General features: G+C 44.9%; 1 protein-coding gene across 1 annotated transcript in view; it reads right to left on the reverse strand.

The window, feature by feature from the left end:
* The window catches only part of LOC139549391 (solute carrier family 12 member 9-like), a 51,195-nt gene that overhangs the window by 14,342 nt on the left and 9,514 nt on the right, over nt 1-27,339 (reverse strand). Inside the window, exons 7-9 of the mRNA XM_071359858.1 lie at nt 14,184-14,341; nt 13,460-13,542; nt 12,408-12,532 (exon numbers count right to left, since the gene is read on the reverse strand). Of these exons, the coding sequence (XP_071215959.1) occupies nt 12,408-12,532; nt 13,460-13,542; nt 14,184-14,341 (366 nt within the window). The remainder of the gene's footprint in view (nt 1-12,407; nt 12,533-13,459; nt 13,543-14,183; nt 14,342-27,339) is intronic.

Raw genomic sequence — 27,339 nt, forward strand, 5'->3', positions numbered from 1 at the left:
TCTATGTTTTATGAACATAATCTGGACCATTTTACAATCAGATCGCATTCAAACATCTCTAGAAGTTGCATTGCATGCGCACCACATATGTTGTAACTGTAAAACCAGAAAGGTGAATCATTCTAATAAGATTGGTTGGAATAAAGAAAAACAAGCACTTTTTTATAAACAATAAATGTAAAATGTAATGATATCATAAAAATGGCCAGCATAAAAAAATACATTGCTGTTGAACCAGCCGTTGTTATAGTAGGCCTAAGGGAGGGCTTGGGTTGTGAACATATGAAATGGAAAACAAGGATGGGCATGGACACGTAATCTATATCATGGATGGGGTTTTACGTATGTCCAATATCTGACCTGAATGGCCAGAATAATGTGGGCCTGCCAACAACGCATAGATAAGGGAATGTCTGCACACTGTTGAACTCCTCTCAAATGTTAGATTCTAATAAAGGGTCGGTGATTAAGATTTATTTCCAAGCGATCTCAGGAACCAAACCGTTTATCGACAGTCTTGACTACTTGGCGATTGCATTGGGCAGGACAAAAAAAAGTATGTATTGAGAGGGGATGCTATGCCAAAAAAAACAAAATAAGAAAAACAAAATGTTTTTTATGTTTCTAAATACGAACTATGCAGGCACCAAAAGCACATTAGGCTACTCTTGTTCCATATGTGCATATGGGCAGTGTGCGTCACGGCTGGATAGGCTGAGTTTCTGCTGTCAAAATTCATGATATAACCAACTGAGCTCCCGCTAAAACCAGGTTTTGGTTGGTCTTAAAAATCCATATCAGCACTGCCTGAAATTAGCACTTTGGATCATGTTAAGGACACAAACATTTCCGCCCAAGCGAGCTGAGCGCAACCGAGCTGATATAAGAACCTGCTGTTAGGGCTGGAGAATGCCAGTGCGCCAGTTTTTACATGACGAAATTGCAAACTAACCTGCATGACAACCAGCGCCACCTTAACGCCAGCCAGAAATAGAGCCCCGAGACATTTACGGTCTGTTTACATACATTTTAAGAGGCTATTTATACAGAACATGTGTATAAAACCCGTATAAATAATTATATGACAATATTTTAGGTTGACAATTGTATTACACCATTTGTGCATTCGGAAAGTATTCAGACCCCTTGACTTTTTCCGTCACCATTCTACACACAGTACCCCATAATAACAAAGCAAAAAGAAGTTTAAATGTTTGAAAATTAAAAAACAATAAAAAATACCTTATTTACATAAGTATTCAGACCCTTTGCTATGAGACTTGAAATTGAACTCAGGTGCATCTTCTTTCCACTGATCATCCTTGAGATGTTTCTACAACTTGGAGTCCACCTGTGGTAAATTCAATTGATTGGGTATGATTTGGAAAGGCACACACACTGTCTATATAAAATGTCCCACAGTTGACAGTACATGTCAGAGCAAAAACCAAGCCATGAGGTCAAAGGAATTGTCCATAGAGCTCCAAGACAGAATTATGTCTAGGCACAGATCTGGGGAAGGGTACATTTCTGCAGCATTAAAGGTCCACAAGAACACAGTGGCCTCTATCATTCTTAAATGGAAGAAGTTTGGAACCACCAAGATCTGTCCGCCTGTCCAAACTGAGAAATCGGGGGAGAAGAGCCTTGGTCAAGGAAGTGACCAAGAACCCAATGGTCGCTCTGAAAGAGCTCCTGAGTTCCTCTGTGGAGATGGGAGAACCTTCCAGAAGGACAACCATCTCTGCAGCACTCCACCAATCAGGCCTTTTTGGTAGAGTGGCCAGACAGAAGCCATTCCTCAGTAAAAAGCACAACAGCCCGCTTGGTCTTACCCAAAAGGCACCTAAAGACTCAGACGGTGAGAAACAAGATTTTCTGGTCTGATGAAACCAAGATTGAACTCCTTGGCTTGAATGCCAAGCATCACTTCTGGAGGAAACATGGCGCCATCCCTACGGTGAAGCATGGTGGTGGCAGCATCATGCTGTGGGGATGTTTTCAGTGGCAAGGACTGGGAGACTAGTCAGGATCGAGGGAAAGATGAACAGAGCAAAGTACAGTGAAAACCTGCTCCAGAGTGCTCAGGACCTCGGAAGGTGAACCTTCACCCAGTCTAACAGGACAACGACCCTAAGCACACAGCCAAGACGATGCAGGAGTGGCTTCAGGACAAGTCTCTGAATGTCCTTGAGTGGTCGAGCCAGAGCCCGGACTTGAACCCGATTGAACATCTCTGGAGAGACCTGAAAAAAGCTGTGCAGCAACGCTCCCCATCCAACCTGACAGAGCTTGAGAGGATCTGCAGAGAGGAATGGGAGAAACTCCCCAAATACAGGTGTGCCAAGCTTGTAGTGTCATACCCAAGAAGACTCAAGGCTGTAATTGGAGCCAAAGGTGTGTCAACAAAGTACTGAGTAAAGCGAATGGCCTTACTGAAGAGTTGAAGAGCTCAGTGACTTTCAACGTGGCACCATCACAGGATGCCACCTTTCCAACAAGTCATTTCGTCACATTTCTGCCCTGCTAGAGTTGCCCCGGTCAACTGATCACCATGTGCAATTCCAAGCATTGGCAGGAGTGGTGTAAAGCTCGCCGCCATTGGACTCTCGAGCAGTGGAAAAGTGCTCTCTGGAGTGATGAATAACGCTTCACCATCTGGCAGTCCGGCGAAGGGGTTTGGTGGATGCCAGGAGAATGCTACCTACCCAATGCTTAGTGCCAACTGTAAAGTTTAAAGGGAAATCTTAACGCTACAGCGTACAATAATATTCTAGACGATTCTGTGTTCCAACTTTATGGCAACATTTTGGGGAAGGCCCTTTCCTGTTTCAGCATGACAATGCCCCGTGCACAAAACTATGTCCATACAGAAACGGTTTGTTGAGATCGGTGTGGAAGAACTTGACTGGCCTGCAGAGCCCTGTCCTCAACCCCATCGAACACCTTTGGGATGAATTGGAACGCCGACTGTGAGCCAGGCCTAAACGCCCAACATCAGTGCCCGACCTCACTAATGCTTGTGGCTGAATGGAAGCAAGTCCACGCAGCAATGCTCCAACATCTAGTGGAAAGCCCTTCTAGAAGAGTGGAGGCTGTTATAACAGCAGACGAGGGACCAACTCCATATTAAATCCCATGATTTTGGAACGAGATGGTCGACAAGCAGGCGTCCACATACTTTTGGTTATGTAGTGTATCACATGCCGTACTTGTATTTTCCGCCATAAGTAAAATCAGGATTATGCCTCTACCACCATTCATTCCAATTAGACTGGTTTGGATTTCTACCTGACCAATATGTCTGCCATTTTCATCCCATTCTGGAACTGAGGGTTTTTGACATAGCCCCTCTAGTAATTAGTGTGTGAATATCAGTGTGGATGACGGATCACCACCTCAAGCTGAACCTCGGCAAGACGGAGCTGCTCTTCCTCCCGGGGAAGGACTGCCCGTTCCATGATCTCGCCATCACGGTTGACAACTCCATTGTGTCCTCCTCCCAGAGTGCTAAGAACCTTGGCGTGATCCTGGACAACACCCTGTCGTTCTCAACTAACATCAAGGCGGTGACCCGTTCCTGTAGGTTCATGCTCTACAACATTCGCAGAGTACGACCCTGCCTCACGCAGGAAGCGGCGCAGGTCCTAATCCAGGCACTTGTCATCTCCCGTCTGGATTACTGCAACTCGCTGTTGGCTGGGCACCCTGCCTGTGCCATTAAACCCCTACAACTCATCCAGAACGCCGCAGCCCGTCTGGTGTTCAACTTTCCCAAGTTCTCTCACGTCACCCCGCTCCTCCGCTCTCTCCACTGGCTTCCAGTTGAAGCTCGCATCCGCTACAAGACCATGGTGCTTGCCTACGGAGCTGTGAGGGGAACGGCACCTCCGTACCTTCAGGCTCTGATCAGGCCCTACACCCAAACAAGGGCACTGCGTTCATCCACCTCTGGCCTGCTCGCCTCCCTACCTCTGAGGAAGTACAGTTCCCGCTCAGCCCAGTCAAAACTGTTCGCTGCTCTGGCACCCCAATGGTGGAACAAACTCCCTCACGACGCCAGGTCAGCGGAGTCAATCACCACCTTCCGGAGACACCTGAAACCCCACCTCTTTAAGGAATACCTAGGATAGGATAAAGTAATCCTTCTAACCCCCCCCCCTTAAAAGAGTTAGATGCACTATTGTAAAGTGGTTATTCCACTGGATATCATAAGGTGAATGCACCAATTTGTAAGTCGCTCTGGATAAGAGCGTCTGCTAAATGACTTAAATGTAATTGAATAGGATATATGTTTGCGAGTGAGTGTAAGCGTGTGTCATATGTAAATGAGTGTTTGGTAGTTAATGTGTGTGTGAGAGAGTGTGTGTATACAGTGCTTACAGAAAGTCTACACCCACTTTGACTTTTTCAACATTTTGTTGCTTAACAAAGTGGGATTGAAAGAGATTAATCAATTTACACAAAATACTCCATAATGTCAAAGTGAAAAGAAAATTCTACACATTTTTACTAATTAACAAAAATATTATAACTAAAATAGTCATTGCATAAGTAAATCACCCCCTCTGTTTTGGCAAGCCTAAATTAGTTCAGGAGTCAAATTTGGCTGAACAAATCACATAAAAGTTAAATGGACTCACTGTGAAATAATAGGGGATGACATGATTTGAATGACTACCCCTTCCTCTGTCCCCCATACATACATACATCTGTAAGGTCCCTCAGTTAAGTATTGAATTTCAAGCACAGATTCAACTACAAAGACCAGGGAGCTTTTCAAACGCCTAAAAGGAGGGCAGTGACTGGTAGATATGCAACAATAACAAATCAGACATTGCATACATCATCCACAGCATAATTATTCACTTTAAAGATATTAAGCATGGTCAAGTTAATAATTATGCTGTGGATGATGTATTAAACCACCCAGACACATCAAAGATGCAGTCGTCCTTCTGAATGGAGCTGCAGGAGCTGGTTATTTTAAAACAGCTACAGAATTCAAATGGCTATGATGGGAGAAAACTGTGGACTACAATAATGACCTAAACGACAGAGTGAAAAGAATAAAATATACAGAATAAAAATATTCCAAAACATGCATATGTATTCAACAAGGCACTGCAATACTGCAACAAAAAAACTGCAAAGGAATACACTTTTTGACCTAAATGCAAAGCCTTATGTTCGCGGCAAATCCAACACATCACTGAGTAACTGCCTCCTTATTTTCAAGTATGGCTGCATCATGGTATGAGTATGCTTGACATCAGCAAAGAATGGGATGGAGCTATGCACAGGCAAAATCCTAGAGGAAAACCTGCTTCAGCCTGCTTTACACCAGACACTGGTAGAGGAATTGACCTTTCATCAGGATAATAACCTACAACACAAAGCCAAATCTACAATGGAGTTGCTTACCAAGAAGACAGTGAATGTTCCTGTTTGAAAGTTGACTTAAATCTGCTTGAAAATGTATGGCAAGACTTGAAAATGTCTATCTAGCCATTATCCCAGCACTGACAGAGATTAAATAATTTTGAAAATAATGGGCAAGTAAGCGGGGGCGGCAGGTAGCCTAGTGGTTAGAGCCAGTAACCGAAAGGTTGCTGGATCAAATCCCCGAGCTGACAAGGTACAAATCTGTCGTTCTGGCCCTGAACAAGGCAGTTAATCCACTGTTCCCCAGTAGGCCGTTATTGTAAATAAGAATATTGTTAAATCAAGTTGTATAAAATAAATATTTAAATTGCACAATACAGGTGTGCAAAGCTCTGAGACTTATCCAAGAAGACTCAGCTGTAATCACTGCCAAATGTGTTTTCTAACACGTATGAACAAGTAAACAAGTTATATAAATTTTATTTTTCATTCATCTTTAAAAGAAAAATTGATATTTCTTCCACTTTGACGTGAGTATTTTGTGTAGATCTTGAAAATATACAATTAAATTCCTTTTTATTCCCATTTTGTAATACAATCAAATGTGAAGAAATCCAAGGGAGGTGTACGTGTGTGTGTCAGTGTGTGTGATGTGCGTGTGATGTGTGTGAGCTCCCCCATGTGGGCAGGTGCAGAAAAGGTAGGGTCATTGATCACGTAGTGACCCTAATCTCCTGCAATAACATCTTCAGCAGATAAACAGCTATTAAGGATAGCTACTGTAATTTCCATCCAAATGAACAGGCCTGGGCCCAGCTGGGAGCGCTAGGCTACGCTAAAAGACAGCTTCATTAACAGAGTGGAACGCACTCGAGCACTAAATGCTTCATAGCCCCCACTAAAACGTGATGGGGAGAGAGAGAGAAGAAAGACTGGCGCAGTCGTTACCCTTCTCTCCTTTTCTGTTCTCTCCATCACTAGAGTGAAATGGCTCTTCTTTTCCCCTACTATTTGCTCTAACTTTCTCTCCCCACTTTCCGTTTTTTTTATTGCCAATTTCACATAATTTGTCACCCCCAATGTCTTACTTCTCAATCTTAACCCCCCCCCCCCCCCCCCTCTCACAATCCCACTGCTCTCTTTCTCTCCCTCCCTGATGGAGAGAGTGTTATTTTAAAAGCTCACCCTGCCTGTGCTCCCTCTCCACCTCCCTTTATTTTGGTCTCTGTAATCCCTCTCTCATTAGTGTCAGTGTATCGCTGGCACTCCCCATGTCCGTTCTTCCCACCTCTCTCCTTGCCCGCAACACAGTCATTTCCCAATGACTGATGTCACTTTGCTGACATCAGCGAAAACAAAAAATTGTCCACCATCAAGTACTTAGGAAGAGGGAGAGGGGACCCGGAGGCCAGCCAAAAGACACATCATGATTAGAGAGGACATAACTGTGCTACTGCCAACCATCACCTTAAAACACCCCCGCTCTGCAAACACACACTTGACTCAAGTGCACACAAAGCTGGCAGATCTAGAAGTACGTCAGTGAGTGCTCATTCAGACATTACATCAGTCATATCATTCAGAAGGGTCTCTCACTGTAATTAGAATAACCTTCACAAAATGTATGCTAAGAGTGACAGAATACAGTCAGACTCAGTGCATGTGTAGTTAATAACAGAGCCTGGGCTTCAAGTCTTACCCAAAAACCTAGCCTGTGTGTGTCTAAGCCAGTCAGCCCGGTCCTCTAAACCCAGTAGTCAGTCCCATCAGTAGTGAACATAAAGCCCCAGAGGAGCGCTCTGGAAAACTGGAGCCAGTCACTGATTAAGCTGCAGCCAGCAACCCCTTTACACATTCAGAAAGATGAAGAGGAGTGTGTTGGACACAGTGGACACATTTACGGGACACAGTTAAAAAAATAACATTTTCACACCCCTATACACACTTTTCTTTCACACACACATTGACACACAAACACACACACACACTTAACAAGCAGACAGCTCTTCCGCTACATCATAATTCAGCAGTCCCCTCCCCTTCCCATCAGCTAAACAACCGTGTGCCAAATTTAGGGGAAAGGAAATATTTCTGCTAAATTAGTTATGCTAATTACAGAGCAGTTCTCAGGGGAGAGCAGCGCTAAATGGCTTTAAATGATTTTCGCCTGGAAAGAGGTTCAGGGAACACAATCAACAACAACAAAAACAACAACACCCAGAACCCGCCCTGCGACAACAGCAGCAGCAACATGCTAATATAATTAAGGAAGTGCACCACAGCAGCTAGCCAACCACGTGCCTTATCAGCCCCCAGCTGAACCCCATCGGCCAATAGGGAGGGCGATACGGAGAGAGGGAAAAGTTTGGGTAACATACATACATATAAATACATATTTTCTAACTTTATATACCCTTGACACATGGACAAGCACAGATATGGACAGAGAAGTACAGAGAGGTAGGAACTTCTAGAGATAGTTTCCCCATTATGAAAAATGTGTTGTGATACGTGCCAACACACCAACCCCATCACACATCATTAACAGGATACATTAGAGCTGCACGACATGATTATCTAGGTACTCTTAGCTCTAAGACTAACTGAACTGTGCTGCCTGCTTGAGTGAAAGGAGGTGGGTCTTGGTGTGTGTGCGCGCAGTGGATATTGCATGTCTACATCGCAACTTCAATTAAAATGTGATTAATTGTGATTACATCAACATTTGAGGATTCACCGTATTCAACACACACACACACACACACACACACACACACACACACACACACACACACACACACACACACACACACACACTTATCTTCAGTCCTTCTCAGATGTGCAGCTGGGAGCTGTGGCCAGTTTATCTCTTAATTAGCACGTGGCCACAACACCCAGCTGGTGCACACTGTGGAACACTAACTCTCCACACCATCAGATAGATAGAGGATGCTGTAATGAGACCTAATGTAGCCTAAGCTACTGAAAATAGGCCTTTTACACAATGAAATCATGACAGGAGTGTTTGATTCATATTAAAATAGAGGAGTTCAGACAGACTACTTTAGGAAACTTACTGAAGGGACATACCGTATAGGCCTATAAAAATAATCAGCCAACTCACACACCAGTAAAGCACCTGTCAGTCAAAGACACCAGCAAATATTTCTCCTTTCCTTAAAACATATTAAAAAACCTTGGCCTACCTTTCCAAAAGTAGGCTATAAGATAATTAATTGACAAGGAAAGTATGAAGCGGACAGCTATGCTATAGTACGAAGACGAAATTGACCATTATCAAAATAGCAACAAAAACGCAACATGTCCATAGCCTATTTATCAGCGACGCTGATCATCGAGGGGGAATGTTGGAAAGACTTTACTGTGAGGAACTATTATAATTTGAATGGATGTAAAACAAACTTAAAAAAGGACTTTGTTGACGAAAAGCTGGGCACTAAATAAGAAGTTCATAAGATAGTTCAAGTGCAATTCCTTAAGAATATGTTAAGATTGAATGATTTTCTTACAAATTTCTCAAATATCTTCTTAAGTTGGTTGCTAGGCAATAATTTTAGCTAGCTAGCAATAGCAATCGGGTACTTCTGCACGCACACACACACACACACACAAGCTCAGTCAACATTAATAGGACAAAGAAACGACACATCCTCAATGCTCAGAGTGCGTAAATGATAGTATGATATAAACCAAAAATGTGTTTCTCATAAGTGTAGCAGGTTGTGAACTCTGCAAATAACGTTTCCACTCCCGAGAATGAGAACAGTAAATTACTGTAATTAATACACGCATTAACATAAACTTGTTTCTCATGGTCTGAGAGTCCTTTAGGTGCCTTTTGGCAAACCAAGCAGGCTGTCATGTGCATTTTACTGAGGAGTGGCTTCCATCTGGCTACTCTACCATAAAGGCCTGATTGGTAGAGTGCTGCAGAGATGTTTGTCCTTCTGGAAGGTTCTCCCATCTCCACAGAGGAACTCTAGAGCTATGTCAGAGTGACCATCAGCTTCTTGGTCACCTCCCTGACCAAGGCCCTTCTCAGTTGACAGTGCCAAGCCATGAGGTTGAAGGAATTTTCCATAGAGCTCCGAGACAGGATTGTGTCGAGGCACAGATCTGGGGAAGGGTACCAAAACATGTCTGCAGCATTGAAGGTCCCCAAGAACACAGTGGCCTCCATCATTCTTAAATGGAAGAAGTTTGGAACCACCAATACTCTAAGAAGAGCTGGCCGCCCGGCCAAACTGATCAATCAATCTGTGCCGAATACTTATGTAAATGTGAAACCAGTTTTCAATTTTTAATACATTTGCAAAAATGTCTAAAAACCTGTTTTTGCTTTGTCATTACGGGGTAGTGTGTATAGATTGATGAGGGAAAAAACTATTTAATCAATTTTAGAATAAGGCTGTAAAGTAACAAAATGTGGAAAGAGTCAAGGGGCCTGAATACTTTCTGAGCGCACTGTACATGCACACAAAACGCTGTCACTCCCACACAAATCCCTCACAGATTCAAACACTGCATACGCCACAGGAGCCTGCTAAGGGGAGAACGGCTCATAATAATGGCTGGAATGGCACAAATGGAATGGCATCAATCACCTGGAAACCCATGTGTGCTGTATTTGATACCATTCCACTCATCCTGCTCCAGGCATTACCATGAGCCCGTCCTCCCCAATTAAGGTGCCACCAACAACCACCCCCCCCCACACACTTGCTGCTGCTACTCTGTTCTTTATTTTACTCTGAATAATAACATCTATCCTGATGCCTAGTCACTTTACCCTGCCTTCATGTACATATCTACCTCAAAATACCTCGTACCCCTGCATATTGATCTGGTACCTGTACATATGTACCTCGTACCCCTGCATATTGATCTGGTACCTGTACATGTGTACCTCGTACCCCTGCATATTGATCTGGTACCTGTACATATGTACCTCGTACCCCTGCTTATTGATCTGGTACCTGTACATATGTACCTCGTACCCCTGCTTATTGATCTGGTACCTGTACATGTGTACCTCGTACCCCTGCTTATTGATCTGGTACCTGTACATATGTACCCCGTACCCCTGAATATTGATCTGGTACCTGTACATATGTACCTCGTACCCCTGCATATTGATCTGGTACCTGTACATACAGTAGATCACAAAAGTGAGTACACCCCTCACATTTTTGTAAATATTTGAGTATATCTTTTCATGTGACAACACTGAAGAAATGACACTTTGCTACAATGTAAAGTAGTGAGTGTACAGCTTGTATAACAGTGTAAATTTGCTGTCCCCTCAAAATAACTCAACACCGCCATTAATGTCTAAACCGCTGGCAACAAAAGTGAGTACACCCCTAAGTGAAAATGTCCAAATTGGGCCCAAAGTGTCAATATTTTGTGTGGCCACCATCATTTTCCAGCACTGCCTTAACCCTCTTGGGCATGGAGTTCACCAGAGCTTCACAGGTTGCCACTGGAGTCCTCTTCCACTCCTCCATGACGACATCACGGAGCTGGTGGATGTTAGAGAGCTTGCACTCCTCCACCTTCCGTTTGAGGATGCCCCACAGATGCTCAATAGGGTTTAGGTCTGGAGACATGCTTGGCCAGTCCATCACCTTTACCCACAGCTTCTTTAGCAAGGCAGTGGTCGTCTTGGAGGTGTGCTTGGGGTCGTTATCATGTTGGAATACTGCCCTGCGGCCCAGTCTCCGAAGGGAGGGGATCATGCTCTGCTTCAGTATGATGTCACAGTACATGTTGGCATTCATGGTTCCCTCAATGAACTGTAGCTCCCCAGTGCCGGCAGCACTCATGCAGCCCCAGAACATGACACTCCCACCACCATGCTTGACTGTAGGCAAGACACACTTGTCTTTGTACTCCTCACCTGGTTTCCGCCACACACGCTTGACACCATCTGAACCAAATACGTTTATCTTGGTCACATCAGACCACAGGACATGGTTCCAGTTATCCATGTCCTTAGTCTGCTTGTCTTCAGCAAACTGTTTGCGGGCTTTCTTGTGCATCATCTTTAGAAGAGGCTTCCTTCTGGGACGACAGCCATGCAGACCAATTTGATGCAGTGTACGGCGTATGGTCTGAGCGCTGACAGGCTGACCCCCCCCACCCCTTCAACCTCTGCAGCAATGCTGGCAGCACTCATACGTCTATTTCCCAAAGACAACCTCTGGATATGACGCCGAGCACGTGCACTCAACTTCTTTGGTCGACCATGGCGAGGCCTGTTCTGAGTGGAACCTGTCTCTTTATGTTCTTGGCCACCGTGCTGCAGCTCAGTTTCAGGGTCTTGCCAATCTTCTTATAGCCCAGGCCATCTTTATGTAGAGCAACAATTATTTTTTTCAGATCCTCAGAGTTCTTTGCCATGAGGTGCCATGTTGAACTTCCAGTGACCAGTCAGTATGATGGAGTGTGAGAGCGATGACACCAAATTTAACACACCTGCTCTCCATTCACACCTGAGACCTTGTAACACTAACGAGTCACATGACACCGGGGAGGGAAAATGGCTAATTGGGCCCAATTTGGACATTTTCACTTAGGGGTGTACTCACTTTTTTTGCCAGCGGTTTAGACATTAATGGCTGTGTTGAGTTATTTTGAGGGGACAGCAAATTTACACTGTTATACAAGCTGTACACTCACTACTTTACATTGTAGCAAAGTGTCATTTCTTCAGTGTTGTCACATGAAAAGATATACTCAAATATTTACAAAAATGTGAGGGGTGTACTCACTTTTGTGATATACTGTATGTTCCCCATAACCCTGCATATTGATCTGGTACCTGTACATAGCACCATTCTTCTGTACTTTATGTTATTCCTCATGTTAATTACTATTTCATTTTGTATTATTATTTTTTAACTCTGCATCGTTGGGAAATGTTCTTAAGCAAGCATTTCACTGTAAAGTCTACACCAGTTTTATTTGGCGCATGTGATAAATACAGTTTGACTTAGTACCTGAAGTTAGGAGCTGAGGCCCACTCCAGAGCCAGACAGGCCAGGTCCACAGCTGCATAGACCAGCAGGAAGAAGATGGTTACAATGCTGGCGATGGTGTTCAACTTCCCTGTGAACAACACCAACTATAGATGGAGAAAAGAGAAGAGTAAAATTGTGATTAATGAACCCGTTTCACTGACGGGAGAGAGAAAAAGGACAGAGGGAAGGAATAGTTTCTCCTCTGACCTCCACAATGCTAAGTCAGTCTCCCTAGTTGACCCATGAGAGGCTCTTTTACAACAGCATTAATTAGCTATTAACTGAGCCCTTAGCCACAGGCCAGCATGGGCAAATTCTGGGCCTGCCAGTGCACCACACAATCATCTGTGTGTGTGAGATCAGGTCATTCGTCTTCATGCTGTATGCCCAGTCCATGTAACGTGTACATGATACTGCAACATTTCCCCATCTTTTTTTCTACTCACCCCTCGCTCCCTCCATCCATTGCTCCCTTTCCGCTGTCTGAGATTGTTTAACATGGAGTGAGATTAGATTATCATTCGTGTCATCAGTGAATCATTGAAATGGCTGAGAGCGAAAGAGAGAGCGTGTGAGGGATAGAAAGAGGGCCAGGACTAGTGAGTCAATGAGCTCTGATACAGGCTAACGATTTCCTCTAATTACTCCCCCACTCCAGCGGAGAAATGTAGCGAGGGATGAGAGAGGAAGAGAAAGACGAGCCATTTAGCCTTTCTCACTTCTTGAAGAGTATCTGACTAGCCAGTCATTAACAGAGCTCTCTCCTCTTTGCATCTTTACCCTCCCATCTCTTGCCTCCTCTCTCACCCCTGGTCTCCCTTTCTAGTTAAGTCTTGGCCATTCCTCAGTAATCTCAAATTACTTCCCTTCTCCATCTACCTTTCTCCTCTACTCTCTCCATTTATCTTTCCTTCATCTGACCTGATCAGATTATTGAGCATGTGAAATTAGACCTAATCTATCCTCTCTGTCTCACCTATACTAGGAACCAGGATAGGAGGACAGACACCCAGGGGTTCCCATTGTCTTACCTGTACTAGGAACCAGGATAGGAGGACAGACACCCAGGGGTTCCCATTGCCAGATGTCTTCTTAGCTGGAGACAACACCGTGCCTGCAGAGAACGAGAGCATATGTGAGAGCAAGAGGGAGGTCGAGAAGGAGCAAGACGGAGGGGATTAAAGTTAAGGACCACATTTCACAGTTAATACATGAAATTAATTAAATTAGGAGACTTTCAACTCAAATCAATGCAGCCAAGAACAGGGGATGGAGAGAGGAAGGAAATACAAGTAGAGGATAGGAGAGAGAAAGGAAAGGTAAAAGAGAGAAGCAAACTGGGTGAGATGAGTTGTGTATGTGTGTTACACTATATTAGCCAGTGGGTGTAGGAGAGTGACAAGGTGATGCCGCATGCAGAATGACACACACATGATAAGAACTTCATTTGAAGTTAGACACCTTTAATCAAACAGTCAACTAGGCAAAGAAGACAAAAAACCCATAAACTAAAATCTGTTTTTAACCCCTGAAAAGCATTGCTAGCAATCCAGAGCTGAGTCATTGTCAGTTTGGTTCAGTATGGTTTTGAGTCATCTCCCCTGCTCCAGCTGCCCACTACAGGGGAACCCTGCTTAATATCGCTTTTCGTCTCTCCTATCCAAACACAACACCAGTGAGAAGGGAGACAGAAGAAGCTATAAAGAAAAATAATGAGGGAGAGAACAAGAGAGAAGAGGACATGGGTGTACCCACCAAACAGGTCATCCCGTGCCAGGGCGTAGAGGATGCGAGAGGCCCCTATCAGGTTACTCATGGCAGCAGACATGGTGGAGGAGTACACACCGACAGTCACCAACGGGTTCCACACATTAATGTCCCGCAGGAAACTGTAGTCCCTCTGGAGGAGAATGCTGAGAGAGAAATCAGATTATTATATACATTCAAATGAAACACTTGTGTTACCTATGAAGAGTGAATGGTAACACGCAAACAAACATCTACATGAATAGGTACAAGAGGAAAGGGGTGAGACAGTGGGTGAAAGACAGACGTTCCTACTTTATTTGCCGTGTGTTATCTTAATACTTGAATAAGAGATGGAGAGAAATCAGAGAGAAAATGGACACCCCTTTCTGATTGTGCCCTGCCTCACTCCACCCCTTTCCCACACAATGGAGCTGTAGAAATGAAAATCAGTAAAGAAAGTCTGCTCCTCTCCCCACCGCTCTTCACTCTCACCATATCTCCCTCATCAACCACTATTTCCTCCTTCTCAACATACTACCGGTTCTCCCACCCCCCCTCCATTTCACCAGGTCTTTCTACCCCTCTCACTTTCAATCTCTCCCTCGCTGCCCACCCGTGTCCATTCTCTCACTCCCCCACACTGCCCACCCGTGTCAATTCTCTCGCTCCCCTTCTCTCTCTGCCCACCCCAGTGTCCATTCTCTCGCTCCCCCTCGCTGCCCACCCCAGTGTCCCTTCTCTCTCTCCCCTTCTCCCTCTCTGCCCACCCGTGTCCATTCCCTCGCTCCCCACCCAAGTGTCTATTCTCTCGCTCCCCCTCGGTGCCCACTACTGTGTCCATTCTCCCTCGCTCCCCACCCAAGTGTCTATTCTCTCGCTCCCCTTCGGTGCCCACTACTGTGTCCATTCTCCCTCGCTCCCCACCCAAGTGTCTATTCTCTCGCTCCCCCTCGGTGCCCACTACTGTGTCCATTCTCCCTCGCTCCCCACTACTGTGTCCATTCTCCCTCGCTCCCCACTACTGTGTCCATTCTCCCTCGCTCCCCACCCAAGTGTCTATTCTCTCGCTCCCCTTCGGTGCCCACTACTGTGTCCATTCTCCCTCGCTCCCCACCCAAGTGTCCATTCTCTCGCTCCCCCTCGGTGCCCACTACTGTGTCCATTCTCCCTCGCTCCCCACCCAAGTGTCCATTCTCTCGCTCCCCCTCGGTGCCCACTACTGTGTCCATTCTCCCTCGCTCCCCACCCAAGTGTCCATTCTCTCGCTCCCCCTCGGTGCCCACTACTGTGTCCATTCTCCCTCGCTCCCCACCCAAGTGTCCATTCTCTCGCTCCCCCTCGGTGCCCACTACTGTGTCCATTCTCCCTCGCTCCCCACCCAAGTGTCCATTCTCTCGCTCCCCCTCGGTGCCCACCACTGTGTCCATTCTCCCTCGCTCCCCACTACTGTGTCCATTCTCCCTCGCTCCCCACCCAAGTGTCCATTCTCTCGCTCCCCCTCGGTGCCCACTACTGTGTCCATTCTCCCTCGCTCCCCACCCAAGTGTCTATTCTCTCGCGCCCCCTCGGTGCCCACTACTGTGTCCATTCTCCCTCGCTCCCCACCCAAGTGTCTATTCTCTCGCTCCCCCTCGGTGCCCACTACTGTGTCCATTCTCCCTCGCTCCCCACTACTGTGTCCATTCTCCCTCGCTCCCCACTACTGTGTCCATTCTCCCTCGCTCCCCACCCAAGTGTCTATTCTCTCGCTCCCCCTCGGTGCCCACTACTGTGTCCATTCTCCCTCGCTCCCCACCCAAGTGTCTATTCTCTCGCTCCCCCTCGGTGCCCACTACTGTGTCCATTCTCCCTCGCTCCCCACCCAAGTGTCTATTCTCTCGCTCCCCCTCGGTGCCCACCACTGTGTCCATTCTCCCTCGCTCCCCACCCAAGTGTCTATTCTCTCGCTCCCCCTCGGTGCCCACTACTGTGTCCATTCTCCCTCGCTCCCCACTACTGTGTCCATTCTCCCTCGCTCCCCACTACTGTGTCCATTCTCCCTCGCTCCCCACCCAAGTGTCTATTCTCTCGCTCCCCCTCGGTGCCCACCACTGTGTCCATTCTCCCTCGGTGCCCACTACTGTGTCCATTCTCCCTCGCTCCCCACCCAAGTGTCTATTCTCTCGCTCCCCCTCGGTGCCCACTACTGTGTCCATTCTCCCTCGCTCCCCACCCAAGTGTCTATTCTCTCGCTCCCCCTCGGTGCCCACCACTGTGTCCATTCTCCCTCGCTCCCCACTACTGTGTCCATTCTCCCTCGCTCCCCACCCAAGTGTCTATTCTCTCGCTCCCCCTCGGTGCCCACTACTGTGTCTATTCTCTCGCTCCCCCTCGGTGCCCACTACTGTGTCCATTCTCCCTCGCTCCCCACTACTGTGTCCATTCTCCCTCGCTCCCCACTACTGTGTCCATTCTCCCTCGCTCCCCACTACTGTGTCCATTCTCCCTCGCTCCCCACTACTGTGTCCATTCTCCCTCGCTCCCCACTACTGTGTCCATTCTCCCTCGCTCCCCACTACTGTGTCCATTCTCCCTCGCTCCCCACTACTGTGTCCATTCTCCCTCGCTCCCCACTACTGTGTCCATTCTCCCTCGCTCCCCACTACTGTGTCCATTCTCCCTCGCTCCCCACTACTGTGTCCATTCTCCCTCGCTCCCCACTACTGTGTCCATTCTCCCTCGCTCCCCACTACTGTGTCCATTCTCCCTCGCTCCCCACTACTGTGTCCATTCTCCCTCGCTCCCCACCCAAGTGTCTATTCTCTCGCTCCCCCTCGGTGCCCACTACTGTGTCCATTCTCCCTCGCTCCCCACTACTGTGTCCATTCTCCCTCGCTCCCCACTACTGTGTCCATTCTCCCTCGCTCCCCACCCAAGTGTCTATTCTCTCGCTCCCCCTCGGTGCCCACTACTGTGTCCATTCTCCCTCGCTCCCCACTACTGTGTCCATTCTCCCTCGCTCCCCACTACTGTGTCCATTCTCCCTTGCTCCCCACTACTGTGTCCATTCTCCCTCGCTCCCCACCCAAGTGTCTATTCTCTCGCTCCCCCTCGCTCCCCACTACTGTGTCCATTCTCCCTCGCTCCCCACTACTGTGTCCATTCTCCCTCGCTCCCCACTACTGTGTCCATTCTCCCTCGCTCCCCACTACTGTGTCCATTCTCCCTCGCTCCCCACTACTGTGTCCATTCTCCCTCGCTCCCCACCCAAGTGTCTATTCTCTCGCTCCCCCTCGCTCCCCACTACTGTGTCCATTCTCCCTCGCTCCCCACTACTGTGTCCATTCTCCCTCGCTCCCCACTACTGTGTCCATTCTCCCTCGCTCCCCACTACTGTGTCCATTCTCCCTCGCTCTCCACTGTAATAAAGACTCCCGTCACGTTCTTTCAGGTCGTCTGGTTGTAATACTTATCATGGCCCTAATAAATATTGTTACGTCCAGCCACACATCTGAACACCATTTTTTCACACTGAAACCCAGATAGAGCCACACACGAAAAATTAATATCTCCCCCGAAAATTAGGAAATGCCAATGATTGGTTTGTGTGTGTTACTTGATGTGTGTGTGCGATTGTTCGTCTGTGTTATGAGTCGGGTGCCGCAGTAAAATGTTTATGAGCCATTGCTTTAATCAGGCTCTCTGACATATGCTTAATAGTGATTCACTTTCAATGGTCCTTTCCACAAGCAACACACACACACAGAATAGCGAAAAAATAACACTAATTTGAGTGTATGCTCATGTGTTGGTTGGACCATTGAAAGTGACTTTTGTGTGTGTGTGTGTGTGTGTGTGTGTGTAAAAATGGAGCTGGTCAGTGCTATGGCCTGGTTATTAATTCCTGTGACATGTGGCAGGTGCAGTATAAATCTGAACGGGCTTGACATTTTCAAACCTGCACTCCAAAACAAAGCCATCATAAAGAGATGACAGCCATGCAGAGAGAGCAGGAGAGAATATGTGCGTTTGTGTGTGTTCATGCACAGTTGGGTACTTTCATATGGTCATTTTTATTAACATGTCTGTGTAGGCTATGCATTTGTAGAAGCATGTGTGTATACGGTTGTTTTTGAGTGTGTCCGTTCTGGTGTCCCCTCCATCCCATAATGCTGATTATTGATCGGATCATGAAGCTGGAATGAGCTCTGCCATGGAAATAAAGAACAGAACGAAGTAAAGCACCTGACAGAAGAAAATAGGTTTTTTAAGAGGGGAATGCAGTTAAATGAGTGAAAGAGCCTGGAGAGATTGGACGCTCATTCTCATTCCACACCTCATCTGTTCTTTCCCTCGTTTGTTGATCCCCTCAATCATACTCTTATTTGTTTATTCATACATTCATGTTCTTTTGCCATTTCTTTCATATTTTTTAAAAAATACGCCTCAGAACCAACTACAGAGGGGAGGGAGGCAGATAGGGCCATACAGACAGAGAGAGAGAGAGAGAATGTGTGATGGTTAAGTGCTCCCTGGGGGCTAGGCTGTGGCTGAGGAGTATAAAATGGGATCAATAGCTAACAAGGCCTGCAGAGCTCCTCTCCCTCTCTGCTACCCTCTCTCATTCACTCACTACCACACTCTCATTCTGTCTCTACTTCACCCCTCTCCTATTCTCTATTGTTTGTCTACATTCTCATTCCTGATACTATGTTTATGTGGTTTATTTATGAGGCTCTCCATTAGCTGTTGCTCATGCAGCAGCTACTCTTCCTGGGGTCCACAGGATTACAGAGGACATGGGCAACATAAGAACCTTCTCCATCTCTCTACCAGTTGTGGTAAGGGTAGGACCAGTTCTAGTAAGGGTAGGACCAGTTCTAGTAAGGGTAGGACCAGTTGTGGTAAGGGTAGGACCAGTTGTGGTAAGGGTAGGACCAGTTCTAGTAAGGGTAGGAGGGTGAAGTACTTGGAGATTTGGAGCGTTGTACAGTCCACCAGTGGACAAGACCGCTTTCACCACGCTACTGCCATGGAAAGAGAGACAGACGGAGAGAGGGAACGAGAGATACAGAGATCTCTGTGGTGGAGAGACAGCAAGCAAATAATGTGAGGAAGAACAGAGAGAGCTAAGGACAGGCACTCTGCAGTGGGGTGATTGCAAGGGAACAGAGGTATGAGACAGAGCGAGAGCAGACAGACTGAGAATGTTGGACTTGTTGCCTCAATGTCTGGACAAGAGACTAGTACTACGAGCCAGCGAGTGTGTGTGTGGGGGGGGGGGGGTGCATGAGAGAGACAGTACAACATTCTCTCACACACTAATAAAAGCCATATGGGGGGCTAAAAAGCAGAAGAAAAAGCAAAGAGATATCAGAGCCTTGCGGGACTACACAGCTTCCACACACACACCAGGCTGCATGTTGGAGATATCAGAGCCTTGCGGGACTACACAGCTTCCACACACACACACCAGGCTGCATGTTGGAGATAGCAGAGCCCTGTGGGACTACACAGCTTCCACACACATACCAGGCTGCATGTTGGAGATAGCAGAGCCCTGTGGGACTACACAGCTTCCACACACATACCAGGCTGCATGTTGGAGATAGCAGAGCCCTGTGGGACTACACAGCTTCCACACACACACACCAGGCTGCATGTTGGAGATAGCAGAGCCCTGTGGGACTACACAGCTTCCACACACACACACCAGGCTGCATGTTGGAGATAGCAGAGCCCTGTGGGACTGCACAGCTTCCTCACACACACCAGGCTGCATGTTGGAGATAGCAGAGCCTTGTGGGACAGCACAGCTTCCACAAACAGACTGCATACCCAGAGAAAGAGAATGACAGTAAGATACACACAGATCATTCGGGTCCCTAACCAAGATACACACACGCTAAGCCGAGTGTATATTTTGGGAGATTGGGCAGGACTTGGCTGTGAGAGGGGTTGGAGAGTTGGCAGTGGGCCATCTGTCACCACTGGCTACCCTGTCACACAGGGTTAACAGACTTCTCATCTCTGGACACTCGACCTTCCTCCTCCATCATCATATTTTACATTGGGCTCCTATACACCTTCTCAGACCCATCTAGAACACATACACACACTGTAAATGTGCACCTGTAACAAACACACACCTGTAACCTATTCAGGTATGCATCAGGTGTCATTCTCCCAAAAGGAAACACTACTGTAGATCTGAATACCCATTCTTAATCTCCCTGACATTCACGTTAAGTGAACACAATGCCTTTACCAAGAATGCAGAATAACTAGCTGAAGAGGAGAGCAATTCATTTTGGCTTTATTCAAAGGTTATACCGTTTCTGTATCAGTAAGGCAGCCCAATTCTGATCTTTTTCCAACTAACTGGTCTTTAGACCAATCAGATATGAAAAAAAACTGATGCGAAAAGATTGATGTGATTGGTAAAAATATCAATTAGCGGGAAAAAGATCATAATTGGGCTGCATGGGTAAATGCAGCCTAAGAAACCTATCAACATCATGTTAGAGTCTGAAACACAAAGGAAGCTCCTCATCTTGTGAGATGTGTGACCGCCACCTGTTGGAAATTTCGGGATACTGCTATCATGTTACTCCATTTCTGACTAACAAAAGGGGAATAACATCTAACTCAAAAAGCTTCTAGTAGTTCCTCCTCAGTGAGAATCACTGACCCAGACTGTGATCGGCCTTCAACTGATTTCCCGTCAACGATGTGTTGTTGCTATGGCAATGCTTGGAGTCTTCGTGGTGACGATGCGGGTGTTTGGCATTTAGCAATGTCTCGATGTGACGTTGACTGATGGCTTTAATACACATTCTTCCTATTTAATCTCAGTAATCTATTTAGTCTGTCTCTTAATGACATGAACCGGGACAGTGGTGACAGCTTCACTAGAAAAGTTAATATCATAAATATGATAAAAGTGAAAGTTTTTAGTTTGGTGACAGATACACTAGCGACATGGGTTTTTCTTGAAAAGTGACTTGAATAGGAAAAGCTTTGGGCCCTTTTTTGGGTCCTACAACTGACATGTTACTTTCAACAACAAAACACATGGCATATTGTTGATAGACATAACCTGTGACCTTCCTTGTGACAAGGGTGTAACTGTTTCATAATGTAAATCGGCATTTATGAAGTTTACCTCTAGTCAAGGATGTTATACAGCCCTTCTGGTGAATGAGGTTATAATCAATGTGGAATGCCCTGTCCAGAAATTAAAAGTTTATGTTTCCAGTAACAGGCATGATGAAATGGTGGCTTTACCCCTGGTCAAGTTCCCATTATCCTCTTCAACACGTTACTGTACTCTATGTACAACTGGAGGAGCAGTCAGTAGTGTTACTACACATGTGAAAACAGTTCAGTAAAAGGTCTAGATATGGTTTTGAGACACCATCAAGTACTATAAAAAGGACCTTGGAGGTAGTATCATTCATAAACGCTGTACATTTCCTCCATTCAGTCTAACTATCTAAGACCAATAAAGTCACACTCCACTACATGCCAGGCCCTGTCCAACATAAAGCAACACTAAACCACAGCAGATAAGGACACAGCTAGATAACAACCTGCCTGAACCTACTGGAGAAATAAATGCATTCTTATTATCCTTTTGTTCATATCCTGAAGTATGGATCGAAACGGACTCTGAATTTCCTCAAAGTGTAAAAACGTACGTGCCTCTACGAGTCCTGAATGCCACTTCCCTCATGGTCTAGATTGTGTAGAAATCAACCACCTAGGATATCATGATCCGGTGGGTCTCCTCAACTACTACATTATCCATCACTGAACACGTTTACATGCGCACAGTATTCCAGATAGTAGCACATGTCTTATATATATATATATATCCTTTCTTATTCGGGATTAGCTGATTATATGCACTTTTGATATCCCTGAACCCATGAATATTCCTCATTTAAGTTCATATGGGTTAAATAGAATAGTAAGTGAAATGTAGACACTATCTGTAGGTCTATAACCTCTCACATGTAGAGTAATATAATATTAACTCCAGTATAATTATGCATTTCTTGTAGTAGGCCAAAAATTATAAAACAAATGTTAATTGTGTCTTGAGAACAGGAGTTGAGAAATAGGATCTGTCTTTCAGCATCTCTTGATGTGAATGTACGTGTAACTTATCTTTTGCACTTATGCAAAGTAGACAGTATTTCAACCAGATAAAATATGCACCCAAGACGAAATGAAGTCTTATCAGAAACAGTTTGTTTTCTCAGTTTTTCATTTCCATAAAACCAGTCAAACTGATGACATTTGGACATTTTGCACGGGAACAATCTTTCCACTGTTCCAGAGTTATTGCATTTTCTCCCCGGTCCCTAAATGAAACAGACAACTTTACCGTGTTAACTGGATTATACTGCATTCATTCTATTGATGAAAGACATTCTGGTGAGCAATACTTATTTTGGTCTTCTGGGCAACCAGTTATGACAGAAGAGAAGCTGCATGTATCTAACTATAGTTGACAAACGGCCTACCAAGTGCTGGAAATGATATAAGCAGAAACGTATCTAAATTAGGGGTGAAAGTAAGCTATACCACCCAGTAGACTACGGTGTATCAGCAAAATACATTCTTATGGAATTATTATGGTGGATGGAACTGCGCAGGTATAGCCTACTTTAAGTGATTTTTTTGATAATCAGACGTGAAAAAAATAATAATCACAACACCCATGAGACGTGAAACTGAGCCTGCACAGACAGCGAAAAACAACAGTAAACGGGATAAACTATTTACATGCCACAGTATCCCTTCTAAGATCAGCATATCCCAGGCATCTTATCCGGGTTTCTCATAACCGGGATAATAGCTTTTTTGGGGATATTGTAAAAGGGATATGATGTTTAACTCAAAAAACTAAATATTTGAGTTTAACGAATAACGAGATATTGGTGGGCATGTAAACATGGTCAATTAGTTAGTATATTTCTAGCTGCTAACGTCTGATCTACTCTTACTTCCTCATACCACTTCTTCTCGTTTCTATTTGTGGTGTAAAATGTCACATGACTACTTCCACAACTCAACTATGAATACCCCCGGACACACACAAACGTTTTGTTATTCTATCCTCGTGTGGACCTAAAATTGATTTCCATTCAAAATCCAATTTTCCCTAGCCTCTTACCCTAATTGTAACCTTAACCCTAAAACCTAAGCTTAAAATAGCCATTGTTCTCATGGGGATGTGGGAAATGTCCCCACGAGGGAACATTATTCTTGTTTTACTATCCTTGTGGGGACTTTAGGTCTTTAGATAGAAGAACCAACCCCCACACACTTCATGTGAACAGGGTCTCATTGCCTCCATTGAAGCAGCCCTCTCGTGAGGTCATGTGATTAGCACGTGGTGCCAATTTGAAAAGGTGAAAGGTCAATTTCACACTCAAACACACTAAGATTAGCCTACAACTACCACTAACCACTGTTTCAAATGAAAACATGAATGACTACAACCACGCACAACTACAACCACATCAATTTCAGGAGGGGAAACGGTGAAACAGGCAGAGGGGAGGACAGGGAGGAGTATAATTTATGGCTGTATTGATTTCCAATGCTCCTTTATGGGCCTTTTATGTCAGTTTAGCAACACTTGCTTTAGTGCCACGTCAATACTGCACACTGGCACTGAGCTAGAGACGGGAGTGTGAGTGAGAGAACGTGTGTGAGAGTAGGAGAGAGATTAAATTGTAAATGTGAGTCTTTCATTGAGTGGAAATTTGAGACGAGTTTGAATTGGATCGGGGTGTGCGCACCTGTATGTGAACATACAGTGCACTCGGAAAGTATTCAGACCCCTTGTCTTTTTCCACATTGTTACGTTACAGCCTTATTCTAAAATGGATTAAATAAAAACATTTCCTCAATAATCTAGACAATACCCCATAATGACAAAGTGAAAACAGGTTTTTAGTAATATTAGCAAATTCATAAAAATATCAACAGAAATACCTTATTTACATAAGTATTCACACCCTTTGCTATGAGACTCGAAATTGAGCTCAGGTGCATCCTGTTTCCATTAATCATCCTTGAGATGTTTCTACAACTTGGAGTCCACCTGTCAGTGGTGTAAAGTACTTTAGTAAAACACTACTTAATTTGTTTTTTGGGGTATTGTTGACTACTTTTAATTCACTACATTCCTAAAGAAAATGTTATTTTTACTCCATACACTTTCCCTGACACCCAAAGGTATTCATTACATTTTAAATGGTTAGCAGGACAGAAAAATAGTCTAATTCACACACTTATCAAGAGAACATCCCTTGTCATCCCTACTGCCTCTGATCGACTCACTAAACACGTTTCATTTGTTAATGTCTGAGTGTTGGCGTGTGCCCCTGGCTATCTGTAAATAAAAAATAAAAAATGGTGCCACCTGGTTTGCTTCATATAAAGAATTTGAAAAGATGTATACTTTACCTTTAACTTTTGATACTTAAGTATATTTTAGCAATTACAATTACTTTTGATACTTAAGTATATTTAAAACCAAATACTTTTACTCAAGTAGTATTTTAGTGGGTGACTTTTACTTGAGATCTTTTCTATTAAGGTATCTTTACTTTGATGTAGACCTTTGGAACATCTACACCTTCACAATATATCCAGTATTTATTTTAGACAGGTCTAACGAAGCATGATATGAAGAAAATGTAGTCTATTTCAGAAGAACAGAATAGCATACTCTGAATTGTCCTTAGGTCCTGATCTGGCAATGCAAAATGTCTTTGGGCGACAAGTTCATTTAGCTGACAAGATTTGCTTAGAATTCCGAGGCATTATTTTATAGTATGAAGAATACAATTGAACACAGCTGAATAAAATAGACTGGAGGGAGTGCGCACATGCGGCTATTTTGTGTTGAGCGGTTAACAAAAAAAAAAGGTATTCCTTATGCTTAATTTTGAGTTACTAATGTAACTAAAGTTGTTCGACAAATGTTGGGCTACAGGTTTTGATTTTTAATACATGCACATTTGTGGCCTGCTGGAGGTCATTTTGCAGAGCTCTGGCAGTGCTCCTCCTTGCACAAAGGCGGAGGTAGCGGTCCTGCTGCTGGGTTGTTGCCCTCCTACGGCCTCCTCCACGTCTCCTGATGTACTGGCCTGTCTCCTGGTAGCGCCTCCATGCTCTGGACACTACGCTGACAGACACAGCAAACCTTCTTGCCACAGCTCGCATTGATGTGCCATCCTGGATGAGCTGCACTACCTGAGCCACTTGTGTGGGTTGTAGACTCCGTCTCATGCTACCACTAGAGTGAAAGCACCGCCAGCATTCAAAAGTGACCAAAACATCAGCCAGGAAGCATAGGAACTGAGAAGTGGTCTGTGGTCACCACCTGCAGAACCACTCCTTTATTGGGGGTGTCTTGCTAATTGCCTATAATTTCCACCTTTTGTCTATTCCATTTGCACAACAGCATGTGAAATTTATTGTCAATCAGTGTTGCTTCCTAAGTGGACAGTTTGATTTCACAGAAGTGTGATTGACTTGGAGTTACATTGTGTTGTTTAAGTGTTCCCTTTATTTTTTTGAGCAGTGTATATATATATATATATATATATATATATATATATATATATATATATATATATATACACACACACACAGTGGGGAGAACAAGTATTGGATACACTGCCGATTTTGCAGGTTTTCCTACTTACAAAGCATGTAGAGGTCTGTAATTTTTATCATAGGTACACTTCAACTGTGAGAGACGGAATCTCTCTCACAGTTGAAGAAAAAATCCAGAAAATCACATTGTATGATTTTTAAGTAATTAATTTCCATTATATTGCATGACATAAGTAATTGATACATCAGAAAAGCAGAACCTAATATTTAGTACAGAAACCTTTGTTTGCAATTAGAGATCATACGTTTCCTTCAGGTTTCGGGGCTGTCGCTGGGCAATACGGACTTTCAGCTCCCTCCAAAGATTTTCTATTGGGTTCAGGGTCTGGAGACTGGCTAGGCCACTCCAGGACCTTGAGATGCTTCTTACTCCTTAGTTGCCCTGGCTGTGTGTTTCGGGTCGTTGTCATGCTGGAAGACCCAGCCACGACCCATCTTCAATGCTCTTACTGAGGGAAGGAGGTTGTTGGCCAAGATCTCGCGATACATGGCCCCATCCATCCTCCCCTCAATACGGTGCAGTCGTCCTGTCCCCTTTGCAGAAAAGCATACCCAAAGAATGATGTTTCCACCTCCGTGCTTCACGGTTGGGATGGTGTTCTTGGGGGTTGTACTCATCCTTCTTCTTCCTCCAAATACGGCGAGTGGAGTTTAGACCAAAAAGCTCTATTTTTGTCTCATCAGACCACATGACCTTCTCCCATTCCTCCTCTGGATCATCCAGATGGTCATTGGCAAACTTCAGACGGGCCTGGACATGCGCTGGCTTGAGCAGGGGGACCTTGCGTGCGCTGCAGGATTTTAATCCATGACGGCGTAGTGTGTTACTAATGGTTTTCTTTGAGACTGTGGTCCCAGAGACTGTGGTCCCAGCTCTCTTCAGGTCATTGACCAGGCCAACAGTTGTTGCCTTCTCACCAAGCTGCTTGCCTATTGTCCTGTAGCCCATCCCAGCCTTGTGCAGGTCTACAATTTTATCCCTGATGTCCTTACACAGCTCTCTGGTCTTGGCCATTGTGGAGAGGTTGGAGTCTGTTTGATTGAGTGTGTGGACAGGTGTCTTTTATACAGGTACGAGTTCAAACAGGTGCAGTTAATACAGTTAATGAGTGGAGAACAGGAGGGCTTCTTAAAGAAAAACTAACAGGTCTGTGAGAGCCGGAATTCTTACTGGTTGGTAGGTGATCAAATACTTATGACATGCAATAAAATGCAAATTAAATTACTTAAAAATCATACAATGTGATTTTCTGGATTTTTGGTACACTTCTCGCAGTTGAAGTGTACCTATGATAAAAATTACAGACCTCTACATGCTTTGTAAGTAGGAAAACCTGCAAAAATCGGCAGTGTATCCAATACTTGTTCTCCCCACTGTATGCATGCATGTATGTATGTATGTATGTATGTATGTATGTATGTATGTATGTATGTATGTATGTATGTATGTATGTATACACACACACACATACGTTCTGAA

Source organism: Salvelinus alpinus, chromosome 22 (assembly GCF_045679555.1).
Source record: "Salvelinus alpinus chromosome 22, SLU_Salpinus.1, whole genome shotgun sequence".
Classification (NCBI taxonomy): Eukaryota; Metazoa; Chordata; class Actinopteri; order Salmoniformes; family Salmonidae; genus Salvelinus; species Salvelinus alpinus.